At 39.0% G+C, this 12954-nt stretch overlaps 1 protein-coding gene across 4 annotated transcripts in view; it reads left to right on the forward strand.

Moving 5' to 3' along the window:
• Nucleotides 1-5623: 5623 nt before the first annotated feature.
• Nucleotides 5624-12954, forward strand: part of atxn10 (ataxin 10) — a 219435-nt gene continuing 212104 nt past the window's right edge. For all 4 annotated transcript variants that reach the window (XM_063059674.1, XM_063059673.1, XM_063059675.1 and 1 more), the window contains exon 1: nt 5624-5773. In XM_063059674.1, the coding sequence (XP_062915744.1) occupies nt 5631-5773 (143 nt within the window). In that variant the 5' untranslated portion in view covers nt 5624-5630. The remainder of the gene's footprint in view (nt 5774-12954) is intronic.

Here is a 12954-nt window from a genome sequence, read left to right on the forward strand (position 1 = left end):
GGAGCCAGCCAGATTTGAATCCTAGACCACTTGCTTTGATGCCTGGTGCTAATGCCACTATAGCACCAGCCAGCTAGATGGTAGTCTGACACTTGAAAAACTGGGGATTTTCACCTACCCTTGCTAGCTGCCTAAATCAAATATTAGACCATATATAAATGATGAGTTCTTTGCCTGTTTTGGTACCATTTCTCTGGGATATTTCTGTTGCAATTAGCAAGAAGGGACCTAGCCAGCTTTGATCGTGTTCATCTGGAATGCAAGAAACTAACTGGTACGGAAAAGACGAGTTTAAAGTACTTGCAAGTATTCACAAAGTAAAGAGGATCAGGTCTTTACATAACTTCATAAAAATTGATCAAAGTCCTTCTACTACTCCCTCTTCATTTTCTGGCACTCACCTGAGGGCTCTTCCAACAAGCTAGGCTGCCCCAAATTAACTAATGTACAAGAAAGAGCAGTGTGGAGATAGTACCAGTACTACAGTTGAAGATTATTTTGACGAGGATGAGGCTGACTTTTTTCAGCCAACCATAATCCTACCATTTGAGCTTCATGAATTTCCAACGTCTGAATTAATGCCCATTATTAAACAATATGGCTAATGACCAGGATCTAATCAATAATTTAAAAATGCAACATGAATTGCAGGCGAGATGTGAAAAATAACCATGATTTACCATTTTAGACCACAAAATTCATAATACTGGACCTCAAGTTGAATGCAATATCATTTTTTCTTAAATGTATTCATTACACTCTTATTTTGTTAGCACAAGCAAAAGTGACAAGGCTCAAAGTGAAGGTTAGGAGCCATCTGACTTTGAGACCAGAGGTCTCTTTCAATATTGATCTGTACTTCAATAATTTGCCATAATGAAGCTACGGCACACACAGATGACTTTTGTTGTGGTGTGACTATTATGTACAGTTGTTGCAGTAGGGTTAGATGAATGTCTAAACAGGAGCTCAAATGAATGGCTTCTGATGTTGTCACTAATTATTTGTTTCAACCAAGTATTTAAAAGGCTTAAGAAGACAGATGTACTCATGATAGGTTTTGTTATTCCAGATGACTGATATAGTTGTGCCTTTGTATTAGATAATGAAAAGGAGCCAAATTGCTGATTTCTTCAGACCAGAATTACAATTTACATATAAATGTCCTTCTTAAAGGATGCCAAAAATGCCACTGAAATGAAACACTAATAACTAATTGCTTTCATGTTTTAATCTGTACATCTTAATTATCCTCCTGCTAGTTAAATACATGACTTTTTAAATATAACTTTTAATTATATTGTGAAATATTCTGTTACCAATGCAAACATAATTTTTTCTCACCATTCTATACCTGTACCCTACTTATTTATATAGTGCTTTAAAGTAAAAAAGTTCCCATGCTTCTCAAGATGATTAACACTGAGCTACAGAAGGTGAGTAAAAGTTTGGACAAAGTGGAAAGTTTTGACTGGCTTTTTAAAGAAAGGAAGAGGGAAGCAGATGAAGGGTCCCAGCCCGAAACGTCGACTATACTCTTTTCCATAGATGCTGCCTGGCTTGCTGAGTTCCTGCAGCATTGTGTGTGTGTTGGTTGAAGAGAGGAGAAGTGGTTTTGAGAGGCAATTCTAGGTTTTAGTGCCAGAAGGGAGAGTAGCCAGTAATCAGGATAGAATACACCACCAAGATTGCAAATCCACTTTCTGACAATACTCCTTGTATTTCAATGCAAGAACTGAAGTCCTGCCATGCTCAACCTTTTGATTCCTGACTTTGTATCTAGGCTTGACAACATCTTTCTCTACAACCACTCCACTATCTATGCTGGCACTCTGGTCACTGTTCCTCAGCAACTCTAGTTTAAGAGCCACACTGCAGTAAGAGAAACCCTTCCTTCTAGGATATTAGTCCTTCTTCCAGCTCAGGTGCAAACCATCCCTTCTGTACAGGTCCCAAAAAATCTGAAGACCTCCCTCCTGCACCATCTCCCTAGCCGAGAGTTAAACTGTATGACTTTCCTATTTCTGGCCTCACTAGCATGTGGAATGGCTAGCAATCCTGAGATAACAACCCTGGAGGTCCTGCCCTTTAACTTAGGACCTTACTCCCTTGTCATCCCTCCTACCCATGTCATTGGCACCACTGTGGATCATGACCTCTGGCTGCTCACCCTCCCACCCAAGAATGCTGTGGACTTGATCCAAAATGTCCCTGACCCTGGCACCTGGGAGGAAACATATCATCCAGGAATCTCGTTCTCGTCTACAGAACCTCCCCTCTGTTCTCCTAACCAACAAACCTCCTACAGATCACCTCCTCTCCCCCTTCCCTTCTGAGCCACTGAGCTAGATTCAGTGCCAGAGATCTGACAGCTGTGGCATTCCTCTGCTAGATTATTCCCACAAAAATATCCAAAACTATTGTTGGGGAACAGCCACAGGGGTACTTTGCACTAGCTGCCTATCTCCTTTCCTCCTCCTGGGTTACCTGTGTATTGCACCTTGGGTGTAACTATCTCTCTGTATGCCCTGTCTATCAACCCCTCAGCTTCCCAGTTTATCCAGTTCCAGCTCTAACTCTTTAACATGTCATTAGAAACAGTAGAGCTCTCCCTGTCTTCCCACATCCAGCAAGAGGAAAATTCCGCTATCCTGCCTGTCATCCCCACTGCTCTAAATGTGCAATAAAAAAAACCAAAAAATAAATAAGTAATGAGAAAAATCTACCTATGCCTTACAGCTCTCCCCGCCCAAGCTCTGATGAGCCAAAGCCTCAATTCCAACATCACCCCCCAACACTGGCCCATTCATACAATGTCCCTCACACAAAGAGATAGATGACATCGGCATACATTTTTGAATGTTTCTGCATATAAATTATTAAAGGACAAGATTTGGATAGGGAATAAAAAGGGAAAGATCTCAATGTACCTACAAAGATTAACAGTGGGAACAGAATGAAGAAGCCATTGAAGCTGACAAAGACCATAGTAGGAATAGGAGGGTTATTCAACCACACAGTCTGGTTCCACCATTAAATGGGGTCATGGCTGATCTGACTTCCCTCAAGTACATTTTCCTACCCTTTCTCCAGATTTGATTCCCTACCAATTAGAAATGATTAAATTCCTACTCACTTGATATCATCCAGTTACTGTACTTTTGCTTCTTTCCCCAAATCAACTGGCTACAGCTGAAGAGACAGGAATGGAAACAAATGGTTTGGTCCCACATCGCTGGTTGACACTGAAGAGACACTAGTGGGAAAAGGTACAAGAAGGGTGAGAAGTAATAGTTGATTTTTGTCATTAAATAAATCATTTGTAACATTGTTATTGTTTTGGAAGGATGAAAGAAACTTGCCTGGAGGGTTTCAGATATTACATTGGGGGGGAATACATATGGATTTGGGCATGGTTCTCTGCAATTTGTTATGAGTAACCGGGATGACTGTGAAAATAGTGTTGGTGAATTTTATAAATGGATGAGATGCAGGTGAATAGCATAGGGTACAAGTCATTAGTAATCCAGATGACTGGACAAGGAATTTGGAGAACTGGCTTCAAATCTCACCAGTTGTGAAATTTAAGTGTTGTTAGTAATGAGGAATTAAAAAGTCTAGTTACTAATTGTAACAATAAAACACCCCAATTGCCAAACCTACATTCCTTACCAGGCATGGTTTTTATGCAAGTCCAAAAGTTAAATTTTAAATTCCCTCTTGAAATGGCTTGGCCAGGGCAATTAGGGAAGGAGGAACAAATTGCGTTGCCCTGTGATGCCAAGACCCTGAAAATTTGAATTTATAATAGGACAGAGTGCATGATGAAATTGAGACAGAGGCTGGGAAAATGGTTGTGCAAATTTCTCTTTGAGGAAATTCCTATTCAACTTGGGGAGGGTGTTAGATGGATGATGAAAATTTTAAATGAAACAAAAAAGAATTCAAACAAAGTGAGATACCCAGAGAATGAGATTGTTATTTGTTAGGGAATGGTATGATTTGCTGCAAAGGATGCCACTACCACATCATTTTGGTAGGCATCTTGTGGGGAAATAAACAGTAGGTTTACTTAAGGAAGAGCCAAGTCTGCAATGGTTGAACACTAAAAAGACTGAGAAACATTGAAAGATTTGGGTAGGTGTTCAGGAGAGCAGTATTCTTTATAGACAGGATAAATGAAGGCAGTCATGGTCAAAGAGTATTTAGGAGGGGTAAAGAGAAAACAAGCAAAACAAAGGTGAGACAAAAAAAGAGACCAAAATGAAGAAATAGTCATGTATGCATAGCTCAGACACGAGAAAACTTAATGTAAAGGTCCATGAATACAGGGAATGGGAGAATGCAGAATTAAAGACCATAAGATATAGAAGCACAATTAGGAGTTGGAGGTCTTATGGTAAAATAAAGTTGAAGAAGATATGATGGAAAACAATTTTCCCAAGGTTTGGCAGGTGCATGAAATAAAGAAGCAACCTGAAGAGCGTAGAAAGACTCAGCTGCTGAGGTTCCTTCGTGGCAATGAAGATACTGGTTGCAGATTAGAAAACTACTCTTACAGAAGTTGAAGGACATCCTAATGTCCAGAAGCAGAAGTATAATTTAGTATTGTAGTGCTTTAAATGTCGTGTGTTGTAACTTAAAAGTTGAACCATTAGCCCATTCAAACTATGACTCAGAACTGCTGTTATGCTGATTAGTTATACCAAAGTTTAAAGATTGGAGCAATAGATAAAAGACACAGCTGTTGAACTTTGCCATACAATCCAGTGGAATCTGTTGCAGAAACTGCCTTGCTATCATGAGAACCCCTAATGATATCACTCTCATTTAAAATGAAAACTTTATAATTTCTTTTCAAAAAACATGCAAAAGTTAAAATGTAAGTTCTTTTTCTCTATTATTTCAAAGTACAGTATCAAGGTTGGTTAGTCAATGGAAAATGATTGTTTAAAAATAATTAGATGGAAACTACAGTACTTGATGAATATGATGTGTCTTTTGAAATGTTAATGAATGTTGAGTAATATTGAAACAGACAACAACCCCCGTATTGTCTTGCTGAAAGTGCATTTGGCCTTAGGCTGATTAAAGTCCATTTAGAATACATCAACACACTGCAATAATCAATGTTTTGTTACCTCTTCAAAATACTTAGTCAAATTGATCAAACAGTATCTCCCACTAACAAAGCTATCTTTGGTTATTTGGTGCTTTTCCAAGTACAAATTGCTGTATTCCTTTGAGTGCACACAAACGTGAACAGATCTCTTTTCAAACTTAGAAAATTCTTCCAGAGCTCAACGATCTGGATCCTGGCTGAAGGATCTTGAGCTCAAATGAGGAGATACGGGGAGAAATTCCTCCATTAAGAGGCTGGTAAATCTCTGCAATACTCAATGTTGAGTCAGTAGGAATTCATCCCCGTACTTATAAATCTGGACCGTGCCCTGAGTAAAACAGGCCCAATTTCAAGATTGGCTCTCTGTTACGTTCGCATACCCTTTAACTCAGCGAAAACGGCAGTTCAGTGGGACATCTTCAGACATTGCCGCTCAGCGTCACCGTCCAATGAGCGTGAACGCCTCTTGCGTCATGTCGCTGGGGACGGAGTGACGCGAAAGGCCGAGATGGCGGCGCCCAGTAACTCGGTGCTGCAGTCCGCGGCAGTGATGAATGAGCTGGTCTGGAACAGTAAGGAGGATGATTTGTTCTCGGTTGTCATGGTACCGATCCGGAACCTGACCACAGCATTCCGGGAGCAGCAGAATAGGTGCGTTAGTGAGAGGCTGGGCTTCTGATGCAAGAAAAGCTGATCCCATGTTTAGGATTAAAGTAAAATGCGGGGTTCCGCTCTGAGGATCTTGTTCTATTAATAAACTTTCCCGAAAAAATGGTACAAGTAGGTTCATCCTTCAGACTAGTCATCTGATTATGTTCAATTCTCCAGCTTCTGCTTCTCATTCAAAGAAGCAATGTCTTTCTTGAAAAGTGCTGTGAATATATGTCAGGATGGGAGACCCCGGAAGAAGTAGTTTCTTTTCAGGTTAAAGGAGTAAACACTGAGATTGTTTAGTTACCCTTAGTTCATCCCGCCATATACCCTTTTGTTATGTCTTGTACCAAGAGCTCTTTCTTAATTATAAGACTCTATGCTGCAGTTTAAATCAAGTTTATTTTCAGATAATAGGGCATAGACTGTAGAGATATAATACATCGTTTCTACACAGAGTATTAAGTTATTGCTCAACAAGTTTCTGTTAATATCAATATTCATTCTTATGGCATTACTTTTTTCTTGCTTATGGTTTTAAAATATTCTTTTAGAGTTGACAGGCCAACTGCTTGCTAGAAATGTAGAATATTTATTTATTTATAAATAGCGCCAGAGTGTAGAACAAGCCCTTCTGGCCTAATTCACATATTTAACCCTAGCCTAATCACGGGACAATTTACAATAACCAATTAATCTGCTAACGGATACATCTTCGGAATGTGGGTGGAAATCAGAGCAACTTTTTTTGGTGTAATGGGGAATTATAGAGCACTACAATACAGTTTGAATACCTCTTAAAAAATTAGACTTGGCATTTATGGTTGAGGATATTTACAGTGCTTTTCTTCCAACAATGTTCATGTATACCATAAAAAAGCTTTATCACTTAAGCTATGCTCAAAACAACATTCGACACAAAGTGACACATTGATTGTGGCAGATGATCAAAAGGTTGAGGTTAAAATGTGTTGGGTACATCTTCATGGCGGATTGAGAAGTGAGATGATTTTAGAACCAAATGTCGAGGCAGCTGAATGATTGACTTCTAATGATTCACAATACAATATGTGTAGAAGGCCAGAATTGGAGAAGCAGGAGTATAAAAGACAGATGTGATTTATTAGTCTGGACAGCTTTGAAGAATTAAAGGATTTATGAACAAGGATCAGAATCTTAAAAATAATATTTGTCACTGAGCCGAGGAATTAAATTAAATGAGTCATGAAAATCAAAGCTGAATTTTGGATGAACTCATCCTTAAAAATTAAAGATCATTATTGAAATCTAGCCAGAAATTCATTCAAATGTTTGAGATTAGAAGAAACAAAAGGCATGGAGGGTCAACAGCAAATAGCTGGGAGAGGCAAGAGACAGATGATGATTTGAGGTAGAAGTGGACTGTCTCTATCGTGCCTGAAACGCATCATTTTTATCATGTTTAGTTGTAGAAACATGAATGGTCTGATTTTATCTTTAAAGAATGAAGGTTTGTGTTTGGATTCAAATAGTACAAAATTGCAGAAAATTTCTGCTTGTCCGATATGAGATGTAACGGATAAGCAATATGGCAAGTGAGAAGTGAAAGTGAGGTAGCATTGTATCTCACCAACACACAAGTGTAACCATGTGAGCTTGCATGTATCAACAATTACATCAATCTGCTTTATTTATTTGCAGTATGTGAACATTACTGGCAAACTCAACATTTTAAATTTTCAGTGGGTCTAGAGTTGGACACAGGCCAGAATGGACATGAGTAGCAGGCTTCCTTCTGTAAATGACATTAGTAAACCTGATGTTTTTACCTGATATTTTCATGGACACTATAACTGATATTGATTTTTTAAAATTCAAAACATTTATTTTTGATGCTAAATTTGCTAGCTGTAATAGAATTTTAATGTCATCAGAATCAGAATTGATTTTAATCAGAGGCAGATTTATTCTCACTGATGTATGATGTGAAATTTATTGTTGAGCAGCAGTGTGTAAAAATATATAAGTAACATAAATAAATATATAGTGCATGAAGCAAAAGGAATAATGATGTAGTGTTCATGGGTTGTTCAGAAATCTAATGGTGGAGGAGAAAAAGCTGTTTTTGAGTCATTCAGTGTGGGTTTTGAAGCTCCTGTACCTCCTTCCTAACGGTAGTGATGAGAAGGCATGTCCGAGATAGTGAGAAGCCACCTTCTTGAGGCACCACCTCATGAACATGTCCTCGATGGTGGGAAAGGTTGTAACTGTGATGGAGCTGGCAGAGACTGCAGTTCTCTGCAGCCTCTTGTGATGCTGCACTTTGGAGGCTCCAAAGAAAGTTGTGGTGCAACCAGTCAGTATACTCTCCACTATACATCAATAAAAGTTTGTCATAGTCCTTGGTGACATACCAAATCTCCTCAAACTACTAATGAAGTATAAGTGTAGACATGCCTTCTTTGTAATTGCATCAATATGCTGGGTGCAGGATAGATCTTCAGAGATATCTGACACCCAGAAGCTTGAAGCTGCTCATCCTTTCTACCGCTAAACCCTCAATGCAGGCAGGTACACCTTCACCTGACTTTCCCTTCCTAAACCCCACAGTTAATTCACTGGTCTTGCTGACATTGAATGCGAGGATGAAACCATTCATCCAGCCAATCTATTTCACATCAGTAAGCTTCTTTATCGCCATCTGAGATTCTGCCAACAACAGTGGTGTTATTGGCAAATTCATAGATGACATTTGAGCTGTGCTTGGCCACAGTCATGAGTGTAGAGAGAATAGATCAGTGGTCTTAGCTCAGACTGTTGAGGTGCGCTTGTGTTGACTGTCAGCGAGGAGAAGATGTGGTCTGCCTGGATTATTTGCGAGCAACGTAATAAAATACCATTGTGGTTATGATATGGAGAAACATGGTTTATATTACATGATAGAAATATATTTGGATTTCTTTTTAATAATCCTGCATTCCTGTGGCCTTTATTGTATTAGATACATTTCTGTTTTATAAGAACAGTGATGAATGCCATTTCTACGAAAATAAGAAGTAGGAACAGAAGATTATTTTGTCCTTGGACCTTTCTAGATATGGCTGATCTCCTACCCCCTTCCTCCCCAAACACCATTTTCCTGCACCATTACCAAGTCCCGTGATTCCCTTAAGAACCAGAATGGCTGTCTGTTCATTGGGTGTTCACAGCCCTTCAAGAGAGTAAATTGCTGAAATTTGTCACTTCTTCATGGAGAGATTTTTCCTCATACTTCCTCATTTGAGCTCAAGATCCTTCTGCCAGGATCCAGATTGTTGAGCTCTTGAAGAATTGTGTATGTTTGAAAAGGGATCTCCTCACTCTAAGGAATGCAGTAATTTAAATGTGGAAGGGTACCAAATAATCAAAGATAGTCAGCTTTACTAGGGGTGAGATCCCATCTGACCAATTTGACTAAATATTTTGAAAAGGTAACAAAAACATTGATTGTTGCCAAAGCAACCCACACACAAAATGCAGGAGGAACTCTGCAGGTCAGGAAGTATCTGCGGAAATGAATAAACAGTCAATGTCCTGGGCAGAGTCCTTTCATCAGGACAGGAAAGGAAGGGAGAAGATGCCAGAATAAGAAGGTGGCGGGGGGAGGGAGAGAGAATGGAGGACAAGCTAGAAGGTAATAGGTGAACCCAGGTTGTGGGTGAGAGGTATGAAGTAAGAAGCTGGGAGATGATCGGTGGAAACGGCAAAGGGCTGGAGAAGAAGCAATCTGAAAGGAGAGAAGAGTGGACTATGGGAGAAAGGGGAGGAGGAGGGGCAGCAGGAGAAGGTGATAGGCAGGTGAGGAGAAGAGGTAAGAGGCCGGAGTGGGGAAACAAGGTGAGAGAAGGGGAAAAAAAACTTAATGGTGTGGAGTAGAAAAATTGATGTTCATGCCATCAGGTTAGAGGCTACCTAGACGGAATAGGAGGTGTTGCTCCTCCAACCTCAGAGAGGTTTCGTCATGGCAGAAGAGGAGGCCATGGACTAACATGTCAGAACGGGAATAGGGATAGGAATTGAAATTGTCGGCCACCAGAAAATTCACTTTTTGTGAATGGATCGGAGATGCTGGACAAAGTGGTCGATATTGCAGTGTGTTGCTGTATTCTAAATGGACTTCATTAAGGCCTTTGACAAGATCCCATGTGGGGAACTAGTCAATAAGGTTAGAATCCATGGGATCCAAAGCAAATGGGGAAATTGTCTCCAGAACTGGCTTGGAGGCAGAGGGTAAAGCTGGATGATTGCTTTTTGTGATTGGAAGCCTGTGTCCATCGGTGTAACAGGATATGAACACAGGATATATGATTAGTAAGTTTGTAGATGTCATGAAAATTTTGATAGTGAGGAAGATAGTCTTAGGCTTCAAGACGTCATTGACTAGTTAGTAAAACACCAGAACAATGGCAGATTGAATTTAGTCCTAATAAGTGCAGGCGGAGCATTTTAGGAAGACTAGTAAGATTGGGGCAAACACCACAAACAGCAGGGCTCTAGGAAGTATTTAGGAACAGAGGAATCTTAGTGTCCATATTCCTTAAACAGCTGATAATGTGCTAAAGAAGGCAAATGCAATACTTGCCTTCATTAACCAGTGCATAGAATACCAGAGCAGGGGGGTTATAGTACAACTTAAGATATAATATTAGTCAGGGTTGAGCCTGAATACTGTATACACTTCTTGTCACCACATTATAGGAGGGATGTGTTTTCACAGGGGAGGTTGCAGAAGAGATTCACCAGGATGTTGAGGTGGAATGTTTCACTTTATAAGGAGAGATTGGATAGACTTAGGCTTGTTTTCCTTGGAGAGGAGAAGGCTCATGGGGAACCTTAGAGACATACAGAATGATAAAGGGAATAAATCGGATAGGTAGTAGGAACCTTTTCCCCCATATCAGAAACATCTAGGTTTAGATTAAAGCGTAAGAGATTTCAAGAGGTTCTGGAGAAGGACATTTCACCCAGAGAGTGGTTAAAATGTTGAACAGTCTGCCTGTGAGAGTAACAAAGGTTGGTATTCTCACATTTCAGGTTTTAAGCAAATACTTGAATAACCAAGAGATAAAAGGTTATGGGCCAAATGATGGTAAATAGGATTAGAATAAATGAATATTTGATGGTCAGCACAGTTATGTTAAGCTAAATGGCATCTTTCTGTGCTCTATCACTTAATGGCAAAACCACTGTCTTTAGAACCAGGATATTAGATCTTTATAACCTTCACTTTATTGCATTGTGTCCTTTATAAGAATAAAATTGCATTCAATATTCCAGATGTGACTTCCTTAATGTCCTGTACAATTGCAGTATGTCTTAAGTCCTGTATTGAAATTGTAATAAAGACCAATGTACCATCTGCCTTTCTAATTACTTGTAGCACCTGCATGTCAGCATTCAGTAACTTGTACACTAGGACACACTGTTCTCTTTGGGTGTCTACAATACCAATTTGCTTTTCCCTTCTGTGCACTAGTGTGGATAGCGTCACAACTTCCTCTGTTATTTCACCTGCCTTGTTCTTGCTCACTCACTCAGCTTGTCTTTATCTCTTGATGCTTCTTCATATCATCATCCTAATTTGCAATGCCATCTAGTTTCAAATCATCAGCAAACTTGTTGATATTACATGTGAATAGCTGGATACCAAGGAACTGCAGTACTCTGCTAGTCACAGCTTTCCAACTTGAGGAAGATCAGTTTGTTCCCACTCTTTGTTTTCTGTCCAATAACTGATTCGCATTCCACGTCGACATTTTGCTCTCTGCTGTGTGCACTCTGATTCTGTTGGCCAGCTTCCTTTGCAGTTCTTTATTGAAGACCTTCTATGAATCCAAAACACCAAATCTATTAATCCTTCCCAATAAAGAACTCCAGTAGATTAGTCAAACATGATTGTTAAAATTATGCTGACTTTGCTCAATTCTTTTCAAGATGTTCTGTTTCAACATCCTTCCAGCACTTCCTCCATAACAAGTCAGTACATCCCTCTTTTTCCTTGCCTTCCTTTCTCAAATAATGGATCACACTTGCTACCCTCCTATCCATGGGAATACTTTCAGAATCAATAGTATTTTAGCAGCTTGTAAATGTGTTCAGCACCTCCATCACATTCTTCTTAAACTCTTAAGATTTTGTGCACTTTGTGCTTTTTTTAAGATGACAAGTCCTATGGATTCCTAAAATGTATATTTAGGTTAATTGGTGGTCAGCCTGGATGTTAATATTACTTGCATGTTGAAAAGTAAATACATTATTCTCCATTGATTTTATATTCTGAAAACAATCTTTGGGATTCCACTTAGAAATATCTCAGAACATGCCTTGATTCTACTCCTTCACTTTCCCAATCCTGTGATCATATTTCATTGAGATATGCTACAAGAAGTATAGTTTTTCTCTCTAAGTCTTGTGTTAAGATTGTGCTTTCCGCAAGTATTATTTTGCTGTCTGCTGCTCTTGGTTCACCTTATTCTTCATCAATTACCTCCAGGTCGAATTGTAGCAAATCAGAAGTAAAGAAATAGGGAAAGCATGAATCCAAAACAAGATAAGTAGCTTGAGAACAAGCAGTGAGAAACTGACAAACATATTATATGTAAATTAATCCTGAAATAATCAGGGAAATATACAACTTGAAGAAAGAAGTCACATAATCTTGTTCAAAGAAAAGCCAGTCCTTTTAATAACCTTTTCTAATCTGACAAGAAAATAATCTTGTTTTACAGCTTACTTTTCCCATTTAATTATGGTTTATACACTTATAACACTTTATCACTTTGGAATTTATAAAGCAGGATATCACCAGTGCTGCAGGTTTATTTGTTTGGCTGGATAGATTTCTTAGAATATCTGAAGGGACCTTCCAGCAGTGATGATGTGGTTTTTTTCAGAATTTCATTAGATGGCGAAGTGTTTCTTTATTATGTGAGGATTTCTGAGTTCTCTTGCTTTTATAAAACAATTAAGTTTGAATCTCTCAGGGTAGGAATAGACCTCTTGGTCCCTCAAGCCTGCTGCATCATTTAATAAGATTACAACTGATTTTATTGTAACCTGAACTCCACATTCTTACCTTTCCTTGATAATTTTTCATCCTTTTCCTTCTTGCACTTCTGCTTTATAAATATTCAAAGATGTTGCTTCTATTGCCCTTTGAACAT

This window comes from Mobula hypostoma, chromosome 9, assembly GCF_963921235.1.
Source record: "Mobula hypostoma chromosome 9, sMobHyp1.1, whole genome shotgun sequence".
In the NCBI taxonomy this organism is placed as follows: domain Eukaryota; kingdom Metazoa; phylum Chordata; class Chondrichthyes; order Myliobatiformes; family Myliobatidae; genus Mobula; species Mobula hypostoma.